The sequence below is a fragment of the Staurois parvus genome, unplaced genomic scaffold (assembly GCF_062004578.1).
Source record: "Staurois parvus isolate SC_StPar_1 unplaced genomic scaffold, SC_StPar_1.0 ptg000132l, whole genome shotgun sequence".
NCBI classification, from domain to species: Eukaryota; Metazoa; Chordata; class Amphibia; order Anura; family Ranidae; genus Staurois; species Staurois parvus.
Window position 1 is genome coordinate 2,950,397 of NW_028317928.1, and position 22,675 is coordinate 2,973,071.

Here is a 22,675-nt window from a genome sequence, read left to right on the forward strand (position 1 = left end):
TTGACAATAAAACCTGGAAGCTGATTGGTTTCTATGCAGAGCTGCACCAAGCAGTTTTAATACATCCCCCCCTTCCCAGTGTGTCTTGAGCCTCAAAGCAGTATCCTTGTTTTGCTGGGAAGAAATCAATGTATGCCTACAGAGGGACAGTGGGTGATAAGTAGAAGGGCTGCCAGTGCTGGGTAGGATTTCAGTGACCCAGAGGCACTGTGTTATCAGCCCAAACAAGAAGTCAGGAGCATACTGGATTTCTTTCAGGTCAGCAGAGAAATTTTGCAGCATGTTTAACCACTTCAATACTGGACACTTTTATCCCCTTCCTGCCCAAATCAATCTTCAGCTTTCAGTGCTGTCGCACTTTGAATGACAATTGCGCAGTCATGCAACATTATAACCAGTGGGGTTTTTATTTTTTGCTAAACAAAAAAAGACCAAAAATTTTGAAGGAAAAAAAAAGTTTGTCTTTGCTTCTGTTAAAAAGTTTTGTAAATACAGTATCTCACAGAAGTGAGTCCACACTTTTTTGTAAATATTTTATTATATCTTTTCATGTGACAACGCTTAACTAATGACACTTTGCTACAATGTAATGTTTCAGGGTCTTGGCAATGACGCTGAGCACGTGCACTCCACTTCTTTGGTGGACCATGGTGAGGCCTGTTCGGAGTGGAACCTGTCCTGTTAAACCGCTGTATGGTCTTGGCCACCGTGCTGCAGCTTAGTTTCAGGGTCTTGCCAATCTTCTTATAGCCTAGGCCATCTTTATGTAGAGCAACAATTCTTTTTTTCAGATCCTCAGAGAGTTCTTTGCCATGAGGTGCCATGCTGAACTTCCAGTGACCAGTATGAGAGGGTAAGAGCGATAACACCAAATGTAACACACCTGCTCCCCATTCATACCTGAGACCTTGTAACACTAACAAGTCACATGACCCCGGGGAGGGAAAATGGCTAATTGGGCCTAATTTGGAACTTATCACTTAGGGGTGGAGTCACTTTTGTTGCCAGCGGTTTAGACATTAATGGCGGTGTGTTGAGTTATTTTGAGGGGACAGCAAATTTACATGTTATACAAGCTGTACACTGACTACGTCACATTGTAGCAAAGTGTCATTTCTTCAGTGCTGTCACGTGAAAGAGAGAATCAAATATTTACACAAATGTGAGGGGTGGAGTCACTTCTGGGAGATACTGTAAGTGATTTTTCTCCTTCACTGATATGCGCTGATGAGACTGCACTGATGGGAATTGACAGGCATCACTGAAAGCCAGCACAGATAGGGCTACATTGATCATCATGACACTGATGATTAGTGCCCTGATGGTCCGTGTAGATGTCCCCCTGAGAAATGCCACTTACCGGCTCTCCTCTCCTCATGCACTGTCAGCTTGAGGAGAAGACTGTCAATAACTGGCATTTCCTGTTTACATGTGATCAGTCACATGTAAAAAGAGGCTCTAATTGGCCCCCTACTTTGACACGTGATCAGCTGATCACAGATCGTGAAGGGGGGGGAGGGGTGGATTCCCAGAACTTGCTGACCGCACTGTAGCCGTTGTTTGGCTATAGCGCAGTTGGGAAGTGATTAAAGAAGTGAAACCCGGGAAAGTGTACATGTATTGGAGAAGATACCAAATATATTTGATTTTTACCCTGATATACTCTAAGTCTTTCAATTTACTGTCAGTGATAAAATAATATACACACAAATACAGGATAATAATCCAGATATAATCTTTACCGGCATTCGGTGCGATTACGATAAAAAAGGAGCTAGTTCAGCATCAAGTCAGTCTTCTCATGGTGAGATCTAGAGACATGGCTTCTATCCCGTGTGCACACGCTGATGCCTGATGAGACAGATTTTCCAGGTAAAACATTTCCCACACTCTGAACACGAATACGGCTTTTCTCCGGTGTGAGTTTTCCGGTGCGAAGTAAGATTTGCCGAGGTGGAAAAACCTCTCCCACAGTCGGTGCAGGAATATGGCTTCTCTCCGGTGTGACTTCTCTCGTGTGTAATGAGATTGCTTTTCTGAGAAAAACATTTCCCACACTCCCGGCATGAAAAAGGCTTTTCCCCCATGTGACATATTTGGGGTTTGGCAAGTCCGTCTTTGTCAAGAACACCTTTCCCCGAGTCAGGCCAAGAGCACATCTGCGTTTTCTTATGCATTTTAAGACTGGACAGCTCAGAGAAACATTTCCCACACTCAGGACATGAATATGGTTTCTCTCCCGTGTGTGTCCTCTGATGTCTAGTAAGACTATGCAGTATGGAAAAGCATCTCCCACATTCCAGGCAGGAGAAGGGCTTCTCTCCCGTGTGGACACGTTGATGGTAGATCAAGGCTAGTTTCCGGGGAAAACATTTTCCACATTCAGAACATGAAAATGGCCTCACTCCGGCGTGAATTTTCTGGTGCATTGTTAAAGAATATTTCTGTGTAAAACATTTTCCACATTCAGGACATGAAAATGGCTTTTCTCCAGTGTGCGTTCTCTCGTGTTTAATAAGAATGGATGATAGGGTAAAACATTTCCCACACTCCGAACAGGAATAAGGCTTTTCCCCTGTGTGATTTCTTTGGTGTATCTTAAGATGAGCTTTATTGGGGAAATTTTTCCCGCATTCGGAACATAAAAATGTCTTCTGGGTAGAGGAACCAGATGACAAATCTGCACCATGAGGTGTTGGATAGAGATTTGGGGTAATAGAGTTTTCTTCTAAAGAATTGGATGTGATGTCTTCGTCTCCTGTTTTACCATATGTCGAGATAACAGCAATTTTCCCAATGCTATAGTTTCTGTGTTGTCCATCTGTGGGGAATAAGAAGGGACAACTATTCAAGTGTATGAAAAAAAAAAAAAAACACACAACTTATACCTAGTATTTATTTTTGTTATATTATTACAGGTACTTCTATAGCGCCATTAATTTACGCAGCACACACACATATTATTATTATACAGTATTTATATAGCGCCAAAGGGTTTGCTCAGCGCTGTACAATAGCGAGGGGGACAGAACATGAGACAATACAATACACAAGGGGTTCGAGGGCCCTGCTCTTTCGAGCTTACAATCTAGGAGTATATATATATATATATATATATATATATATGTACATACATACATACACACATACATGCACATTATACACACACACACATTATACACACACACACACGTATACACATACATATATACTGTATATATACACACACACACATATACATATATATTACATTCACATCAGTCCTTAACCCTCAAGGTACTACAATCTAAGGTTCCTAACTCACATTCATACACACACATACTAGGGCCAATTCAGACAGGATCCAATTAACCTACTACACAAAAATGGCAACCGACCCAACCTATAACTAGCGTTAGAAGTAAGGTGCACATGGAAGGGGATGGTTACCATGAATGCCAACATGTACTATGACATACTGAAGCAGAGCATGATCCCCTCCCTTCGGAGACTGGGCCACAGGGCAATATTCCAACATGATAACGACCCCAAACACACCTCCAAGACCACCACTGCCTTGCTAAAGAAGCTGAGGGTAAAGGTGATGGTCTGGCCAAGCATGTCTCCAGACCTAAACCCTAATGAGCATCTGTGGGGCATCCTCAAACGGAAGGTGGAGGAGCGCAAAGTCTCTAACATCCACCAGCTCCGTGATGTCATCATGGAGGAGTGGAAGATGGAAGGTGGAGGAGCGCAAGGTCTCTAACATCCACCAGCTCCGTGATGTCCTCATGGAGGAGTGGAAGACGGAAAGTGGCGGAGTGCAAGGTCTCTACCATCCACCAGCTCCGTGATGTCGTCATGGAGGAGTGGAAGAGGACTCCAGTGGCAACCTGTGAAGCTCTGGTGACCTCCATGACCAAGAGGGTTAAGGCAGTGCTGGAAAATAATGGCGGCCACACAAAATATTGACACTTTGGGCCCAATTTGGACCTTGTCACTTAGGGGTGGACTCACTTTTGTTGCCAGCGGTTTAGACATTAATGACTGTGTGTTGAGTTATTTTGAGGGGACAGCAAATTTACATGTTATACAAGCTGTACACTGACTACGTTACATTGTAGCAAAGTGTCATTTCTTCATGTTGTCACATGAAAAGATAGAATCAAATATTTATTTATTTATTTCATGTACTTATATTGCGCCATCAATTTACGCAGCACTTTACATACATATTGGACATTCATATCAGTCCCTAACCCTCAAGGTGTGTACAATCTAAGGTCCCTAACTTACATTCATACATACTAGGGCAAATATTTACAAAGATTTGAGGGGTGGACTCACTTCTGGGAGATACTGTATATACTAGAATGTTTTATTTATTTTTTATACTTCTAAGGCGGGCTTGTTCCAACCGCTGGCATGTATACAAGTTTTGGGCAATTGTTAGACATTTTGGCACCCCTAAAGAAACCTCAAGGCACCTGAGGGCGCCTGGACCTGGTTGAGAAAGGCTGGTCTAGAGCAACACAGTGCTCTGGGCTGTGATTGGACACAGCCAATTGGCAAGTCCCATCCATGAATCATTGGCTGGGACCTGCTGACTAACCCTGCTGTGTACAATCACAGTGGGAGTCTGCACACATGCATGCCCTGCACCCGGAACAGGCCAGCGATGTACAGGTATGTCACTGTGCCTCTACAGGCTGCCCATCTGCAGTACATTGTTAGCGGGCGATCCGCAAGTGAATAAAGTGGAAGGTCAAAATCTAACTAAAGCTAAACCCTACTCCAATCCCCATTCTATCAAAACACTGTAAAGAAAAGATCTGTATACAGGTGTAAATATATAGACACAGCGCCAATAAATTATATATAAAGCTGCAAACCTAACCAAAGAAAAGGTAAGTGACAAAAAATATATAAAGGAATGCGCTAAATACCAAATCACATGAAAATGCAAATAAATACATAAGTAAAATAAAAAAATATATCTTTAAATGTCCTTAATTCATATACAAGTCCAAACACCAATATAAGTGATTGAAAAAATCTCTTCAAACAAGAAAAAACACCGTGTAGCAAAATCCACCACTGAATGAAATGGGTAAACTCACCAGAGCTATTTGCTGATCAAATTATAAATCAGCAAAAATAGCAATTGCTCTGGGAGCGATGATCTGTTGGAGTATCCAGGAGCAATAGACTGCAATCAGCCAAATCAGTACACATGGAACAGCCTTAACTGCAAGTGGTCATCATGCCTTCATAACTTTGGAAATGCTCGGGAAATAAAAAAAAAAAAAAAAGGAGTATCATGGTGCAGTATATTAAAACAAAGATAATTTTTATTGTAGCCTTAAATATGCACTCACAAGAAAGGTGTCCAACCGACACCAGCAATATCCGTCTCAAAAAGCTAAAGCAGGGACGAGCCTCACTCACCGCGGTCACAGCCGACAGTCTCGAGGAGCGTCCTGACGTCACATCCACTAAGCCCCTACCTACGCGTTTCGTCATCCGACGTCTTCAAGGGGTGGCATGGACGACAGACGTCGAATACCAACATATTTACACACTAAATCTGCATTGCAGCAACGCTACAACCAATCGATAAGCAGCATTGTGGTGACACAATACCGCTCGATCTCTGCAGATATATCCATTATTGAGACAAATAACATATTAAAGAGCTGATAAAAAATATGAAATAAAAATGAAAATATTCACATAAAAAATAAATTGATAAAATGCAATCAATATAAAATAATCTAAATTTTTTTAAAAAATATTAAAACATATATAATCACTATATGACCTCCTATTATTTAAAGGGCCAGTTTAATTAATAATGTCAAATAATATAAACAACCCATAAACATATAATAAATATCTGCTAATGCATATTCTAAAGAAATATATAAAAATAATTAAATTATATTATATCGGTCTGTAATAATCAACTAGATGACAACATCTAGTTTTTTTTTTTTTAGACTGATATTGCTGGCTACAATAAAAATTATCTTTGTTTTAATATACTGCACCATGATACTCTTCTTTGATTCCCCGAGCATTTCCAAAGTTATGAAGGCATGATGACCACTTGCAGTTAAGGCTGTTCCATGTGTACTGATTTGGCTGATTGCAGTCTATTACTCCTGGATACTCCAACGGATCATCGCTCCCGGAGAAATTGCTATTTTTGCGAATTTATAATTTGATCAGCAAATAGCTCTGGTAAGTTTACCCATTTCATTCGGTGGTGGATTTTGCTACACGGTGTTTTTTCTTGTTTAAAGAGATTTTTCAATCACTTATATTGGTGTTTGGACTTATATATGAATTACGGACAGTTATAGATATATTTGCTATTTTACTTATGTATTTATTTGCATTTTCATGTGATTTGGTATTTAGCGCATTCCTTTATATATTTTCTGTATACAGGTGTACCTCAGTTTACGAATTGAATGCGTTCTCCGGGACGTTTCGTAATGCGAAAAATTTGTAAACCGAAATGCGGTTTCCCATAGGAATGCATTGAAAACCAATTCATCCGTTCCGGAGGTCAGAAAAAAAGTTTAAAAAAAAGGTCGCTGTCACTACAGGTCAGTGCCAGTTTTTAAATGTAATTTCTGGCTTTTTTTTTCCCTCACTATAGTTCAGAGAATCAGCTGTCACTTCCCCCCAGCTAAAAGAAACAAAATTTCTTTTTAGTTTATTTCCCTGAGTTAAAAGAAACAATGTTTCCTTTCAGTTTTAGAAAGTGACAGCTAATTCTGTGAGCTATAGTGAGGAAAAAAAAAAAAGCCGACAATTGCATTTAACCACCTCCCGTCCGTTGTATATAAACGGCCGGACAGTGGCAGTGCAGGAGCGGGTGGCTGTTTATAAACAGCCTCCCCACCCCCTACTTGTGCTCGCTCCCTGGGAGCGCACAGCACCGCAATCCGGTGCCTGCTGTGTCCTCCGGACACAATGGAACACTGATCATCATACGTCTGGGACCTCTGTGCGAGGTCCAGATCATGTGATCACTGATTGGCCGATCAGTGATCACATGCAGAGTAGTAAGCAAGATGTCACTTCTGACATCATTGCTTACTACGTGTGAAATCTGTGAATGATCACAGAGGTCACACGGTACAGGGCTATTCACAACAGCCTTGTACCATGTGACAAGCTGTGACCAATCACAGCTCACACAGTAGTTCTCAATGGCTGCAAGAATGCAGCCAGAGAGAAGGAGAAATGATTGCTTTTACAGCCTTTATGGGTTTAAAAGCAATCAGTGTAAGAAAAAAAAAAAAAAATCTTCATCACCATGGTGACCCTGTACTGCTAGAGTGACAGTATGTAAAAAAAACAAAACATAAATAATAATATAAACAAATAAAATAAAAATGTAAAAAAAAAATTTTTTAAATTATTATTTTTAGTTATAAACTCATTTGGGTTATTTTTTTTTTTTACTAAAAAGATAAAGGAATACATTTTGGCCAAGATTTATGATGAAATATTATTTATTTGCAAAATTTTATAGGAAAACACTTTTTTTTTTAATTTTTGGACTTTTTCATTTACATAGCAAAAAAAATAAAACATCCCAGTGGTGAATAAATACCACCAAAATAAAGCTTTATCTGTCTCAAAAAAATGCTAAACAATTCATATGGGTACAGTGTTGTATGACTGCGCAATTGTCATTCAAAGTGTGATAGCGCTGAAAGCTGAAAATTGGCCTGGACAGGAAGGGGGTGAAATTGTCCGGACTTGAAGTGGTTAAAAATCAGCACCGACACACACTTCGTATTGCGAGAAATTTTTTTTTTAATTCGTAAACCGAGCCATTATTTTCAATGGATTTTCATTCGTAAACTGAAAATTATGTTGACCGAGGTACGCCTGTACTTACCTATTCTGAAGCTACTCTGGTCTGGTCACATGATCAGCGGTCTGGTATGACATGGTCAGCCTGACAGGAAGGTGATGGAAGGGAGCCCATGGTTAGCAGACAAAACCCCATTAGTGGGTGCTAACCCTTCCTCACACTATACAAAACTAGGACATACAGTGGGGCAAAAAAGTATTTAGTCAGCCACCAATTGTGCAAGTTCTCCCACTTAAAAAGATGAGAGAGGCCTGTAATTGGCATCATAGGTAGACCTCAACTATGAGAGACAAAATGAGAAAACAAATCCAGACAATCACATTGGCTGATTTGGAAAGAATTTATTTGCAAATTATGGTGGAAAATAAGTATTTGGTCAATATCAAAAGTTCATGTCAATACTTTGTTATATATCCTTTGTTGGCAATGACAGAGGTCAAACGTTTCCTGTAAGTCTTCACAAGGTTGGCGCACACTGTTGCTGGTATGTTGGCCCATTCCTCCATGCAGATCTCCTCTAGAGCAGTGATGCTTTGGGGCTGTCGCTGGGCAACATGGATTTTCAACTCCCTCCAAAGGTTTTCTATAAGGTTGAGATCTGGAGACTGGCTAGGCCACTCCAGGACCTTGAAATTCTTCTTAGGAAGCCACTCCTTTGTTGCCCGGGCAGTATGTTTGGGATCATTGTTATGTTGGAAGACCCAGCCAAGTTTCATCTTCAATGCCCTTGCTGATGGAAGGAGGTTTGCACTCAAAATCTCAGGACATGGCCCTATTCATTCTGTCCTGTACATGGATCAGTCGTCCTGGTCCCTTTGCGAAGAAACAGCCCCAAAGCATGATGTTGCCACCCCCATGCTTCACAGTAGGTATGGTGTTCTTTGGATGCAACTCAGCATTCTCTCTCCTCCAAACACGATGAGTTGTGTTTCTACCAAACAGTTCTATTTTGGTTTCTCCTGACCATATGACATTCTCCCAATCCTCTTCTGGATCATCCAAATGCCCTCTAGCAAACTTCAGACGGGCCCGGACATGTACTGGCTTAAGCAGGGGGACATGTCTGGCACTGCAAGATCTGAGTCCCTGGCGGCGTAGTGTGTTACTGATGGTAGCCTTTGTTACGTTGGTCCCAGCTCTCTGCAGGTCATTCACTTGGTCCCCCCGTGTGGTCCTGGGATTTTTGCTCACCGTTCTTCTGATCATTTTGACCCCACCGGGTGAGATCTTGCCTGGAGCCCCGAGGGAGATTATCAGTGGTGTTGTATGTCTTCCATTTTCTAATTATTGCTCCTGCAGTTGATTTGTTCACACCAAGCTGCTTGCCTATTGCAGATTCAGTCTTCCCAGCCTGGTGCAGGTCTACAATTTTGTTTCTGGTGTCCTTCGACAGCTCTCTGGTCTTCACCATAGTGGAGTTTGGAGTGTGACTGTTTGAGGTTGTGGACAGGTGTCTTTTATACTGATAACAAGTTCAAACAGGTGCCATTGATACAGGTAATGAGTGCAGGACAGAGGAGCCTCTTAAAGAAGAAGGTACATTTCTGTGAGAGCCAGAAATCTTGCTTGTTTGTAGGTGACCAAATACTTATTTTCCACCATAATTTGCAAATAAATTCTTTCCAAATCAGCCAATGTGATTGTCTGGATTTGTTTTCTAATTTTGTCTCTCATAGTTGAGGTCTACCTATGATACCAATTACAGGCCTCTCTCATCTTTTTAAGTGGGAGAACTTGCACAATTGGTGGCTGACTAAATACTTTTTTGCCCCACTGTACATCTCAACTCCTTTGCATTTGAAAAAGCAGGATATTGTCTAGATTTCAGGAGGATCAACATCTTGAAATAGAAGTGCAGGATTCAAGATCAGGAATTCACAATTTTACAGTATCTGATTTCCCAACCTAATAATTAATCCTGGAAAGTGTCTGAAATTGCTGTAATAACATCTTAATTCGCCCACAAATGATACCATTACTTAATTATTATACAGTATTTATAAAGCGCCAATAGTTCGTTCAGCGCTGTACATGGGAGACAATATACGAGACAGTACAATAACAATGCAATGCGATACACGAGGGGTTCGAGAGCCCTGCTCCTTGGAGCTTACAATCTAGGAGGGAGGGGATAGTGGTACAGGAGGAAATAGCTGTGGGGGATGGAGTGGTAGGAAGAGCGGAGGAGATTGGCAATTAGCACGGGGCGGGGTAGGCTTCCCTGAAGAGGTGGGTTTTCAGGGTGCACCTAAAGGAGAGGAGAGTAGGTGATAATCTGATGGATTGGGGTAGGGAGTTCCAGAGGATGGGTGATGCCCTGGAGAAGTCCTGGAGGCGGGCATGGAAGGAGGAGACCAGGGAACTAGAGAGAAGGTCTTGTGAGGAGCAGAGAGTGCGTTTTGGGTGGTATTTGGATACCAGATCGGTGATATAGTTTGGGGCAGTATTATGGACAGCCTTGTACGTCAGTGTTAGCATTTTGAATTTGATCCGTTGGGCAATCGGAAGCCAGTGGAGGGATTGGCAGAGGGCGGTGGCGGAAACAGAGCAGTTGGTAAGGTGGATGAGTCTGGCTGCCGTATTCAGGATCGAATGAAGCGGGGATAGCCTGTGATGAGGCAGGCCAGTGAGGAGGGAGTTGCAGTAATCGAGTCGTGATATGATGAGGGAGTGGATGAGCTGCTTAGTGGTTTCTGGGATCAGGAACGTGCGGATTTTGGAGATGTTGCGGAGGTGGAGTCTGCATGAGTTTGTTAGCGATTGGACCTGGGGCTGGAAGGATAGATTGGAGTCTAGTATGACACCAAGTACTCTGGCTTGCGGGGTGGGCCTGATGGTGGCGTTGTTGGTCGTGATGGAGAAGTCAGTGGGGGGTGGTGCGCGGGCTGGGGGGAAGACTAGGAGCTTGGTTTTGGAGAGGTTCAGTTTAAGGTAGTGGAGCGACATCCAATCTGATATGTCGTTCAGTAGGCTAGTGATTCGGGCGGAGACTGAGGGGGTGAGGCGAGGGGTAGAGAGATAGATTTGCGTGTCGTCGGCATAGAGGTGGTAGTTGAAGCTGTGAGAGTGTATGAGTTGCTTAATAAATCATAACCGTATTTAGTGATTATTACTCACTAGTGCTGTTTACTGTAGGAATTTCCCCTTTAATCCCGTCATGTCCTTCTTCCTTTTCATCAGCTTTGACATCTTTCAGAGTGTCTCTGGTGTCTCCGGGGTCTGTGAATAAAGAGGAGAGTGAAGCCCCCTGTACTGAGATGTATGAGAGACCCCAGAGAGTGTGTGGGGGGAGACTGGACACGTCTCAATGACATGATGTGAGGAGGAGAGCCGGAGGCTAAAGCCAGCCATACACGGGTCGAATTCCGAAAGAATTTTCTAAGAATTTTCGTTCGAATTTCGCACCATTAGTGGGCTGAATCTTGTGTGACCATCGAATGTGAGTGATCGGGTATGTTGGAAATTTTTTGAAAACGAACTAATTTCGAATCAAACGATGGGAGGATCGTGCAAGAAATATGATCGAAAAGGAAATGAGCGTGAGCTGTGACCCAGAAAGAAAAGAAAATTCTTGGCCACGAAAATTCATGTGAAATTGAAGGCTTGGTTGGTCGAATTTCAAAATCAACGGTGACACCATTGATTTACAAAACTTACGAAATTTCTGATTTTCTAAAGAAAATTTGTTTGGAATTTGACCCATGTGTGGCCTGCATGATAGAGGCTGATGGCTCCGGACCCCCCCCCCACTGGGCACATACTGTCCCCCCATTACTGTCTACTGACAGAGGAGGGGGGAGAAGAGATGGTTGTAGTGAGTGAACAAGGAGGATCTGGGACTCTTCTCTGGATTTAGTGTTTATTACTCACCTGGGCTGATCTCTGAAGGGTTCTCCTCCTCCTTACATGACTCATAGCCGGAGTCTACTAGAGGCTGATGACTCCTGACCCCCCTACTGGGCACATACTTTCCCCCCATTACTGTCTACTGACAGAGGAGGGGGGAAAAGAAGAGATGGTTGTAGTGACTGAACAAGGAGGATCTGGGACTCTTCTCTTGATTTAGGGCCGGTTCACACTTCATGCATTTCAGTTGTTTTTTTCTGCATCCAAAACGCACAGAAAATAGGTGATATGGTTGTCAGTGTCATAGTTCACATCAGTGCTTGCAGTTCCATTGCGTTCTGGATGCTGTGCTGAAAAAAAAAAAGTAGAACAGGCTGCATTTTTTCTGCACAGAACTGTACTAGAAAATGCATTAAAAAACGCACCGGAACGCAACAAAAACGCACTGGAACGCACATGTCCCTATTTGAAAAAAAAAGAGGGAAAAAAAATGAACTGGAATGCTTAAACGCACTGAAACATGTCAAAAATGCACCAGAACACACCAAAAACGTGCATGCGTAAACATCCGGAAGGCATCTGTACTGCATTTCTATAGTGTGAACCGGCCCTTAGTGTTTATTACTGACCTGTGCTGAGCTCTGGAGGGATCTCCTCCTCTTTAATCCTCACAAGTTCTTCTTCCTCCTCCTCCTCAGCTTTGACATCTCTCTGAGTCTCTCTGGAGTCTCCGGGATCTGTGAATAAAGAGGAGAGTGAAGCCCCCTGTACTGAGATGTATGAGAGACCCCAGAGAGTGTGTGTGGGGGGAGACTGGTCACGTCTCTGGGCTGGTAATACTTACATGCGTTGATCCCTAGAGGAAGTTTCTCTTCCTTACTTAGATCATCACTGCTCACAAATGGCTCTTTTGTTTCTTCTTTCACTTTAACGCTTAAAGCTTCACTCTTAAAAATAAAAAAAATAAAATTATTACACATCACTGTGAGCTGTATAAATAATTCAGTATATTCATGAAAATGTAAATGCGAGCTACCTGGTCCTCCTGAGGGATCTCCTGATGTTCCTGTGTGGAGTCCCGGGAATACAGAGGACGGGGACATCTCTCTTGTGGGTTCCCATTACTGGATCCATCTGTAGGAAACACACACACTGACTGAATACATTGTTTCTATGTCTTTATATCAGAGGATGTGTGTATCTAGGTTGATCCTCAATACAAGAAATGAAAGTCTCCTCTTACCCGGTGATGTGAGGGGCGGCCGGTTCTCCATCATGACGTCCTTCTACAGATCCTTGTGTCCTTCTATATACTCCCACTCTTATATATATATATCTGTACATGAAATGTAGGTTTAGAAATCTCACAAAGTCAAAAAAAACAAACTTTATGTTAAAAATAAATGTAAATGGCATAGTGCAGTTTGTGTCCTCTCTGTCCTGGAGTAGATGGTGCCATCCAGAAGTCAAAACAAAAGCACACATGCCTATCTGCGGTCTGCAAGTGGTTAATAACGTTTTGGACGTTATTTTGAAGATCCATGGTGTACCGGTGATCTATGCTGAGTAGTGCTGATATCGGTTCCCAACTGGTAAGCGCTACCGCACCCACTTGCTTCAAGCCATCTCTTAGAACAGGGCTTGACAAATTTGCTGTGAATCTAGGAGGTAGCTAGAAAATGTCAGGAGCCAGGTGGGGGGCAGTGGGACAGGAAGGGGGCAGTGGGACAGGAGGGGGGCAGTGTCACGCCTTGGAAAGCACCAGATCTCACAGCTCTCACCTGTCCAGCAGCAGCTCCTCCTGATGGTGTCAGTGGAGAGGATCTGGTGCCAGGAGGGGTAGCTGAGCCTGTGTTGCTTGGTTGTAGTGAAGGGAAGGCCGTCTGCTGTTGCGCAGGTGGTGAGACTTGGTGACCGGTGACTCCAGTTTGTGTGTGGCCACACCATGCTGGAGGTGGGGCTGCCTGCTGTTGTGCAGGTGGTGGAACTTGGTGACCGGTGACTCCAGTCTGTGTGTGGCCACACCATGCTGGAGGTGGGGCTGCCTGCTGTTGCGCAGGTGGCGGGACTTGGCGACCGGTGACTCTGGTCCGTGCGTGGCCACGGCATGCTGGAGGTGAAGCTGCCTGCTGTTGCGCAGGTGGCGGGACTTGGTGACCAGTGACTATGGTCTGTGCGTGGCCACGGCATGCTGGAGGTGGGGCTGCCTGCTGTTGCGCAGGTGGTGGGACTTGGTGACTGGTGACTCCAGTCTGTGCGTGGCCACGCCTTGTTGGAGGTGGGGCTGCCTGCTATTGTGCAGGTGGCGGGACTTGGTGACCAGTGACTCCGGTCTGTGCGTGGCCACTACCATCGTGTTGAAGGTGGCATTGACGGGATCCAGCGTGCAGCCAGAAACCCTCCGAGCATTTGTCTATGGCTGTATGAGTGGTGTGGACAGGGCAGTCGGTTCGGGGGGCCACGTCCTCCGCTCAATGGGCTCTCTGGGGAGGAGGGGGGTGTGGCTGTGTGCTGGGCCTGCAGTGTACCCTGGGGGCTGGCTCTTGTGGGTTGTGCAGGGAGTTTGGGGGGCATTCTTTCCCAGGAGAGGTGTGCATTGAGGGCTCCACCTGGACTCGGGCAGGGGTGGTTCCCAGGACACTGGGCTGGGCTCCACTCTGTGGAGCAGGGGAGAAGGGTTGGCCGAGGACATGAAGTGGGCAGTGTAAGCTGGTGAGGGCCCAGGCGCCGGGATGCAGTGCCTTCACCTTTTCCGTGCAGATGCTGTGCGATTTAAGCCATACAAAATGAATGGGCTCAAATCACACCACAGATTATTGCATGTGATTTGCACAGGAATGCGGTGCAATCAGTGTGAACCCAGTCTAAGGGTCCATTCACAGCAAAAATGCTGACACGCATGTAATTCACGCATGTATATTGAAAAAAAAATTGGAACAGTTCACACCTGTGAGCTGTTCTGAGCTGGAAAAAAAAAAAAAAGAAATGCTGATAGTCGCCGCGCTGCACGTCCTCAGGCATGTCTGGGAGGACCTCAAATGACGCTGTTCTGAGCTGAAAAAAAAAGAAACGCTGATAGTCGCCACGCTGCACGTCCTCAGGCATGTCTGGGAGGACTTCATATGACGTCCACCCAAAGAGACAAAAAGCCTGCCCAGCTGTCAATCAGCTATTGGTTGGGCGGGAACCAGGTTAAAATCTTAACGCGCCCCCGTTCCCCCGTGCTGATGTGCAAATGTGAACACGCACATAGGACCCGCACGCATATGTAAACAGTGATTGGACCACACATGCAAGGCATCGCCGCGAACATCAGAGCGAGAGCAATCATTTTAGCGCCAGATCTCCTGTGTAACTTTAAACTAGTAACCTGTAAAGGCTTTTAAAAAGTCACTCGTGGAGATTTATAGTTACCATAATATGGCACCGCTCCATGGGCGGACACAATATTAAAACGTGACATGTTTTGTATCTATCTACTTGGAATAACATCTTTTATATTCTACCAAACAATTGGGTGTGCTATTGTGTGTTTGTGCATTAGCCTGGGTTCACATATATGCGGTGCGTTACATCGCATGTGATTCGCACAGGAACCGAACCGCATTCCCTGCAGATCACATGCGATTTGTGTGCAGTGCGATGGGAGCCGTACATTTTGTATGGCTCTAATCACACCGCACCCACACCAAAAAGGTGCAGGACCCTTTTTTGGGTCCGCACTAGAATCGGATCGCATGGGTATTCACACCTATACGATCCTGCACATCGCATCGCGTTTTGCGAACTGCTTTCGGGGTGTTGTTAACCTAACATACACACCCGCAGCGGTTCGCATGAACGGGGTGCGATTGTGATGCGGTGAGGAATTTGCACTGAATTAGAATTAGAATTCCACACCGCATCAGTGTGAACCCGGGCTAAAAATCCAATAAAGTGCAAATATTTGCATCTGAAAAACCATTGTGCAAATATCGTGTGACATAAAACTAGGCAATGCCCACCATTTTATTCTCTAGGGCCTTAGCTTTAAAAAAAAATGGAATTTTGGGGGGTTCTAAATAGTTTTCTAGCAGAAAATATTTTTTTACATGTAGGAGATGAATACCAGGATCGGCCCGGACTGGAAGTGGCTAACGCACTTGGCGGTGTGAATGCCCCCCTAATTAGGCTCTGGGGAGACCCCCCCCAAAATATTAAACTTTTCCAAGGGGGCTTAAAAGCTCTGTAGTGACCCAGGAGGGCTACAGCTTTCCAGAGACTGGAGCTACAGAGCTGACCATCTAATATTCTCCCAATCAGAGGACTTGGAGGAAGATGAGGATGTGTGGAGGTGACATGATACCCCCATCCAGTCCACACACAGTGCTGGGACCCCCTTCTCTCATAATAAGATTATTATAATTACCTCCTTCTCCCTGGGCTCGCACTCCCCAGGCCTCACTCTCCTCCACCACGTTTCTTGGAATAATAATATCTTTCTTAACACTACTTCCGGGCTTCAACAAAATGGCCGCCACCCCTCCCGTCCTGAAGACACTTCCTCTTGCCATGTGACAAACCAGCACCCTCTAGTGATGGCTCTGTTTCCACTCTTGGTACTATCGTGCGGATGGGCGTCACTATGGTAACCAGGAAGCATAGACGTTTACGTGAACTGTACTGCAGAGTGGAAGTGAGGCGTACTTCCGCTATAGGCGGAGCACAGAGCTTATAGGGAATAGGCTATTGTCATGGCAACATTCCATAGCTCATCCTTCTGTCCAAATGTCTTCTGTGTTATGGAAGAAGGAAAGAGTGAGAAGAAAATAACAACTGGGGACTTATTTTTATTAACCCCTCGTCCTCCAGAGGATTTACCCCCCCTTCCTGACCAGGCCATTTTTTGCGATACGGTGCTGCGTTCTTTCAACTGACAATTGCGCAGTCATGCAACTCTGCACCCAAATGACATGTAAGTCCTTTTTTTCCCAGGAATTGAGCTTTCTTTTGGTGGTATTTGATCGTCTGTGCAGTTTTTATTTTTTGCACTATAAACAAAAAAAGACCAACAATTTTGAGGAAAAAAAACCAATATTTTTGACTTTTGCTATTAAACATGGCCAGTAAAAAAATTAAAAAATCATATTTCGCCATAAATTTAGGCCAAAATGTATTCTGCTCCATATCTTTGCTGAAAAAAAAATCCCAATACGTCTAAATTAATTGGTTTACGTGAAAGTTATAGCGTTTACAAATGGTGATATATACTGAAATTTTTTTTTAAATTTCTACTAGTAATGGCGGCGATCAGCAACTTATAGTGGGACTACGGCAGATTTTCTGAAACTTGGGGGGGGGGAACTAACTTGGTGTCACTGACAATCCCAGTGACTCCAATAAAGTGATCAGTACTAATAAAAAGCAATGAAATTTACGTCCTTTTTTCCCACATATATAGCTTTTTTTTGGTGTTATGTGATCGCCTGTTTTATTTTTTTGTGCTATAAACAAAAAATTACGGACAATTTTGAGAAAAAACAATATTTTTGACTTTTTGCTATTAAACATGTCTAGTAAAAAAAAATGTAAAAAATCTAATTTCATCATAAATTTAGGCCAAATTGTATTCTGCTCCGTGTCTTTGCTGAAAAAAATCCCAATACGTCTAAATTAATTGGTTTACGTGAAAGTTATAACGTTTACAAATTGCGGTATAGATACTGGGATTTTTTCTTTTCTTTTAAACTAGTAATGGCGGCGATCAGCGACTTATAGCGGGACTGCGGCAGGCATTCTGACACTGTGGCGGGGACTGACTAACTGCCACTGACATCCCCAGTGACACCAATACAGTGATCAGTGCTAATAAAAAGCACTGACGCTGTACTAATGGCACTGCGCAGGAAGGGGTTAACATGAGGGGTGATCAAAGAGTTAACTGTGTGCTGTGTGTGGTACTGTGTCAGCACATGCTTTGTATGGCGGTGCTATGCAGAGCCATACAAAACAGAGTGCTAGAACTGACAGGGGAGAGATCTGTATTGTTTAATACAGACCTCTCCCGTCAGTGATACGCGGCGATCACCGGATGCCGGTGGGGATCACCTGAGACCCAGTGATCGACAGCTGAGGCTGCCACTGGAAGCGCGGGTAGGGCGTGTATGCGTCCCCTACCCGGAAATGCAAAATTACACATATATATATATATATACGTGATTTTGCGAAGCCCTGTAGCAGTATTTCTGCTATAGGGCGGCGGGAAAGCGGTTAATATTAGTAGGTGTAAAATGTATTTTTTGTTTCTATTTTGGGGTCATACTCAACTTTCAGGCCCTGTTCACACTTTTGCATGCTGGAAATGCGCATATCTGCGTGTGTGCGTTCCTGGAGCGCACAAAAAATGCTCAAAGCACTTGCGGGCGTCATTCATTCTAAATAGCACACCAAACGTGCACAAAAAATGCCCTAAAATGCTAGTTAATTCCTTGGCCCCAACAGTACGTAAATATCTGGCTTCTCAGCGGCTGGGCCTTGACTTTGAGAAGCTGCATATTCGCATACTCACTGTAACAAACGTGCTGAGAGCGTGCCCTGCACTCTCCCGGCACATTTACCAGCGCCTCACGCAAGTAGCAATTGGGAGCTTTCCAATCATGTGACAGCCAATCACAGCAGTCACATGACTCTAAGCCCCGCCCCACCTCCCAGCATCACAAACCCCTTAAAGTGTTCCTAAACCCAGGACCCTGCATTCACTATATCCGCTCTCCCCGGACCCTGCATTCACTATATCCGCTCTCCCCGGACCCTGCATTCACTATATTCGCGCAAAACCAAATCCAACAAGCCTTCACCCACTACAAATATGCCTTCCACACCTACACCTCCTCCCTGCACGCAGCCAAACAAGCCTACTTCCTGACCCTCATCAAGGCCCTCTCCTCCAATCCTCGCCGACTCTTCTCCACCTTCAACTCTCTATTCTCTCCACCCCCACCTCCACCCAGCACCTCACTCACCGCCCTTGAGATTGCCAATCAATCAAAAACAAGATTGACACAATTCGCAAGGACATCGCTGCAACTCACACTCCCTCCCAACCCGTCCACTCTCACACAGCTACCCCTTCATCCCCCCTCTCCCACGGCCCCACCACTGCTCTGACCTCCACTTCCACCCCACATTCCTCATACTGAAGCCCCCTCAACACTCCACACCTTTGACCTTACTACCATCGAGGAAGTCTCCAAGGTCCTCTCTGATGCCCGCCTCACCACTTGCCCCCTCGAACCTATCCCCTCACAACTCGTACAACCTCCTTCCCCCTCCATCCTATGCTCCTTCACCCACATCTTTAATCTCTCCCTCTCCTCCGGCACTTTCCCCTCCCCTCTGAAGCATGCACACATCACCCCCATACTTAAAAAGCCCTCCTTGGACCCCAATGACCCAAACAACCTCAGACCCATCTCCCTGCTCCCATTCACATCCAAACTCCTCAAGCGCCTAGTCTACACCCACCTAAGCTCTCACCTCAACAACAACAAGCTCCTCGATCCCCTACAGTCCGGCTTCTGTCCCCTACACTCCACCGAAACCGCCTTACTCAAACTCTCCAACGACCTGCTAACCGCCAAAGCTAATGGCCACTACTCAGTGCTCCTACTCCTCGACCTCTCCGCAGCCTTCGACACAGTCGACCACCCCCTCCTCCTCAAAAAAATACACTCCCTCGGCTTCAGAGATTCTGCTCTCTCCTGGCTCTCATCCTACCTGTCATAACGCTCTTTCAGCGTTACCTATAATGCTACCACCTCCCCCTCACTCCCCCTCTCTGTTGGGGTCCCTCAAGGCTCCGTCCTCAGGCCCCTTCTCTTCTCCATCTACACCTCCTCCCTTGGCCAACTCATACACTCTCACGGCTTTAACTACCACGACGACACACAAATCTATCTCTCAACCCCCCCCCCCCCACCTCACCCCCTCAGTCTCCGCTCGAATCACACACCTACTGAGCGACATATCAGACTGGTTGTTGCTCCACTTCCTTAAACTGAACCTCTCCAAAACGGAGTTTCTTGTCTTCCCCCCAGCCCGGACCCCACCCCCCATTGACTTCTCCATCACGACCAACAACGCCACCATCAAACCCGCCCCGCAGGCCAGAGTACTTGGTGTCATTCTGGACTCCAACCTATCCTTCCAGCCCCAAGTCCAATCTTTAACAAACTCATGCAGACTCCACCTCCGCAACATCGCCAAAATACGCTCGTTCCTGACCCCAGAAACCACTAAACAGCTCCCTCATCATATCACGACTCGATTACTGCAACTCCCTCCTTACTGGCCTGCCTCGCCGCTGGCTATCCCTGCTTCAGTCCATCCTGAATACAGCTGCCAGACTCATTCACCTTTCCAACCACTCCGTTTACGCCACCCCCCTTTGCCAATCCCTCCACTGGCTTCCGATTGCGCAACGGATCAAATTCAAAATCCTAACACTGACGTACAAAGCCGTCCACCATATTGCCCCGAACTACATCACCAACCTAATATCCAAGTACCACCCAGCACGCACACTCCGCTCCTCACAAGACCTCCTTCTCTCTAGTTCCCTGGTCTCCTCCTCCCATGCCCGCATCCAGGACTTCTACAGGGTGTCACACATCCTCTGGAACTCCCTGCCCCAACCCATCAGATTATCACCTACTCTCCTCTCCTTTAGGCACACCCTGAAAACCCACCTCTTCAGGGAAGCCTACCCCACCCCCTGCTAACTTGCCGACCTCCTCCACTCTTCCTACCACTCCATCCCCCACAGCTTTCTCCTCCTGTGCCACCATCCCCTCCTAGATTGTTGCATTGTATTGTTATTGTTCTGTCACGTTCTGTCCCCCTTTGTAATGTACAGCGCTGAGCGAACTATTGGCGCTTTATAAATACTGTATAATAATAATAATAGCCGCTCTCCCCGGACCCAGCATTCACTATATCCGCTCTCCCCGGACCCCGCATTCACTATATCCGCTCTCCCCAGACCCCGCATTCATTATATCCGCTCTCCCCGGACCCCGCATTCACTATATCTTGTCTCCCCGAACCCCGCATTCACTATATCCGCTCCCCCCGGAGCCCGCATTCACTATATCCGCTCTCCCCGGACCCCGCATTCACTATATCCGCTCCCTCCGGACCCTGCATTCACTATATCTGCTCTCGCCGGACCCCGCATTTACTATATCTGCTCTCCCCGGACTCTGCATTCACTATATCCGGTCTCCCCGGACCCCACATTCACTATATCTTGTCTCCCTGGACCCTGCATTCACTATATCCACTCTGCCTGGACCCTGCATTCACTATATCCGCTCTCCCTGGACCCTGCATTCACTATATAGTGAATGCAGGGTCCGGGGAGAGCGGATATAGTGAATGCAAGGTCCGGGGAGACCAGATATAGTGAATGCGGTGTCCGGGGAGAGCGCATATAATGAATGCAGGGTCCGAGGAGAGCGCATATAGTGAATGTAGGGTCCGGGGACAGCGGATATAGTGAATGCAGGGTCCTATGTTTAGTAACTCTTTAATAGATGGGAACCCCTGGTTTTCAAAAATATGGAAACTTTTTTCAATGAGAATAAAAATATATAATATGACACACACACACACACGATAATAAAACAATGATTTTTATTTAACTTTAGTGTTATAGTGATGAAAGAGTAGCCAGTTCAGCCCCAACCCAGTCCAACTGGTGAAACCCTCAAGCTGGCGTTTCAACTCAGGTATATCGATGACATAAAAAGCCAGATTCTTATGATGGATAAGATCTAGAGACAAATAATTTTCTAAACTCCTAACTGGAATATGACTTCCCTCCTGTGTGTACACTTTGATGCCTGATCAGGGATCTTTTACAGGAAAAGCAGCTCCCGCATTCTGTACATGAATATGGTTTTTCTCCGGTGTGAGTTCTCTGGTGCAAACTAAGTTTTTGTTTGCTGGAAAAACATCTCCCACATTCCGTGCAGGTGAACGGCTTTTCCCCCGTGTGACATCTCTGGTGTCTAACAACACTGTCTTTGAGAGGAAAACATTTCCCGCATTCGGGGCACGAAAACGGCTTCTCCCTGGTGTGCACAGGTTGATGTCTCATCAAGGCGCGTTTCCTGGGAAAAGATTTTCCACATTCGGAGCATGAAAACGGCTTCAGTCCAGTGTGAGTTCTCTGGTGCATTACTGCAGTTGATTTCTGTCTAAAGCATTTCCCGCATTCAGGACATGAAAACGGTTTCTCTCCAGTGTGTATCCTCTCGTGTTTAATGAGACTAGACACCAGAGAAAAGCACTTCCCGCACTCTGAACATTTATATGGCTTCTCTCCCGTGTGAACTCTTGTGTGTCTGATGAGGGACCCTTTCGAAGTAAAGCTTTTCCCACATTCAGAACATGAAAATGGTTTCATTTCATCCTGATCTTCAATTTGAACTTTTTCAATACACTCCCCATGAGTAGAGGGAGCAGAGGACTGATCTGCACTATGAGGTGTTGGATGGCAATTTGGGGTATTTTTCTTTTCTGAAGAGTCTGATGGGACGTCATCAACTTCCGTTTTAGCATTTGTCATGTTATACTTTCTATATCGTCCATCTGTAGGACAAGAAAGGAAAACAATTAACTGCTGTGCAATAAAAAAAACAGTAGGACACTGCTTAGATGCCAGAGGGCCTAAATATCATGGACTTTAACAGGGGTCTCCAAACTTTCTACACAAAGGGCCGGTTTACTGTTGTTCAGACTTTAGGAGTGCCGGACTGCGGCCAGTGAGAATAAACTTTGCAATATAAATTGCAGCACTAAACATATAACGCTTATAACAAATGTGTAATATACAATGCTCAAAAAAAATGAAAGGAACACATGGAAGACCCATCAGATCTCAATGGGGAAAACTCTCCTGCTGGATCTCTA

General features: G+C 45.1%; 2 protein-coding genes across 2 annotated transcripts in view; both read right to left on the reverse strand.

Annotated features, from left to right (window-relative positions):
* LOC149466162 (uncharacterized) overlaps positions 1 to 22,675 on the reverse strand; it is a 64,592-nt gene that overhangs the window by 34,895 nt on the left and 7,022 nt on the right. The window contains 1 exon segment of the mRNA XM_089672707.1: positions 21,564 to 22,354. Coding sequence (XP_089528833.1) covers positions 21,564 to 22,354 — 791 coding nt within the window.
* Positions 1,719 to 16,221, reverse strand: LOC149466163 (uncharacterized). The gene is made up of 7 exons (XM_089672840.1): positions 16,131 to 16,221; positions 12,966 to 13,058; positions 12,759 to 12,856; positions 12,567 to 12,669; positions 12,352 to 12,459; positions 10,994 to 11,095; positions 1,719 to 2,821 (listed from the first exon to the last, which is right to left on the reverse strand). Exons 2-7 carry the CDS (start codon positions 12,997 to 12,999, stop codon positions 1,827 to 1,829), a joined length of 1,440 nt encoding a protein of 479 aa, XP_089528966.1. The 5' UTR covers positions 13,000 to 13,058; positions 16,131 to 16,221; the 3' UTR covers positions 1,719 to 1,826.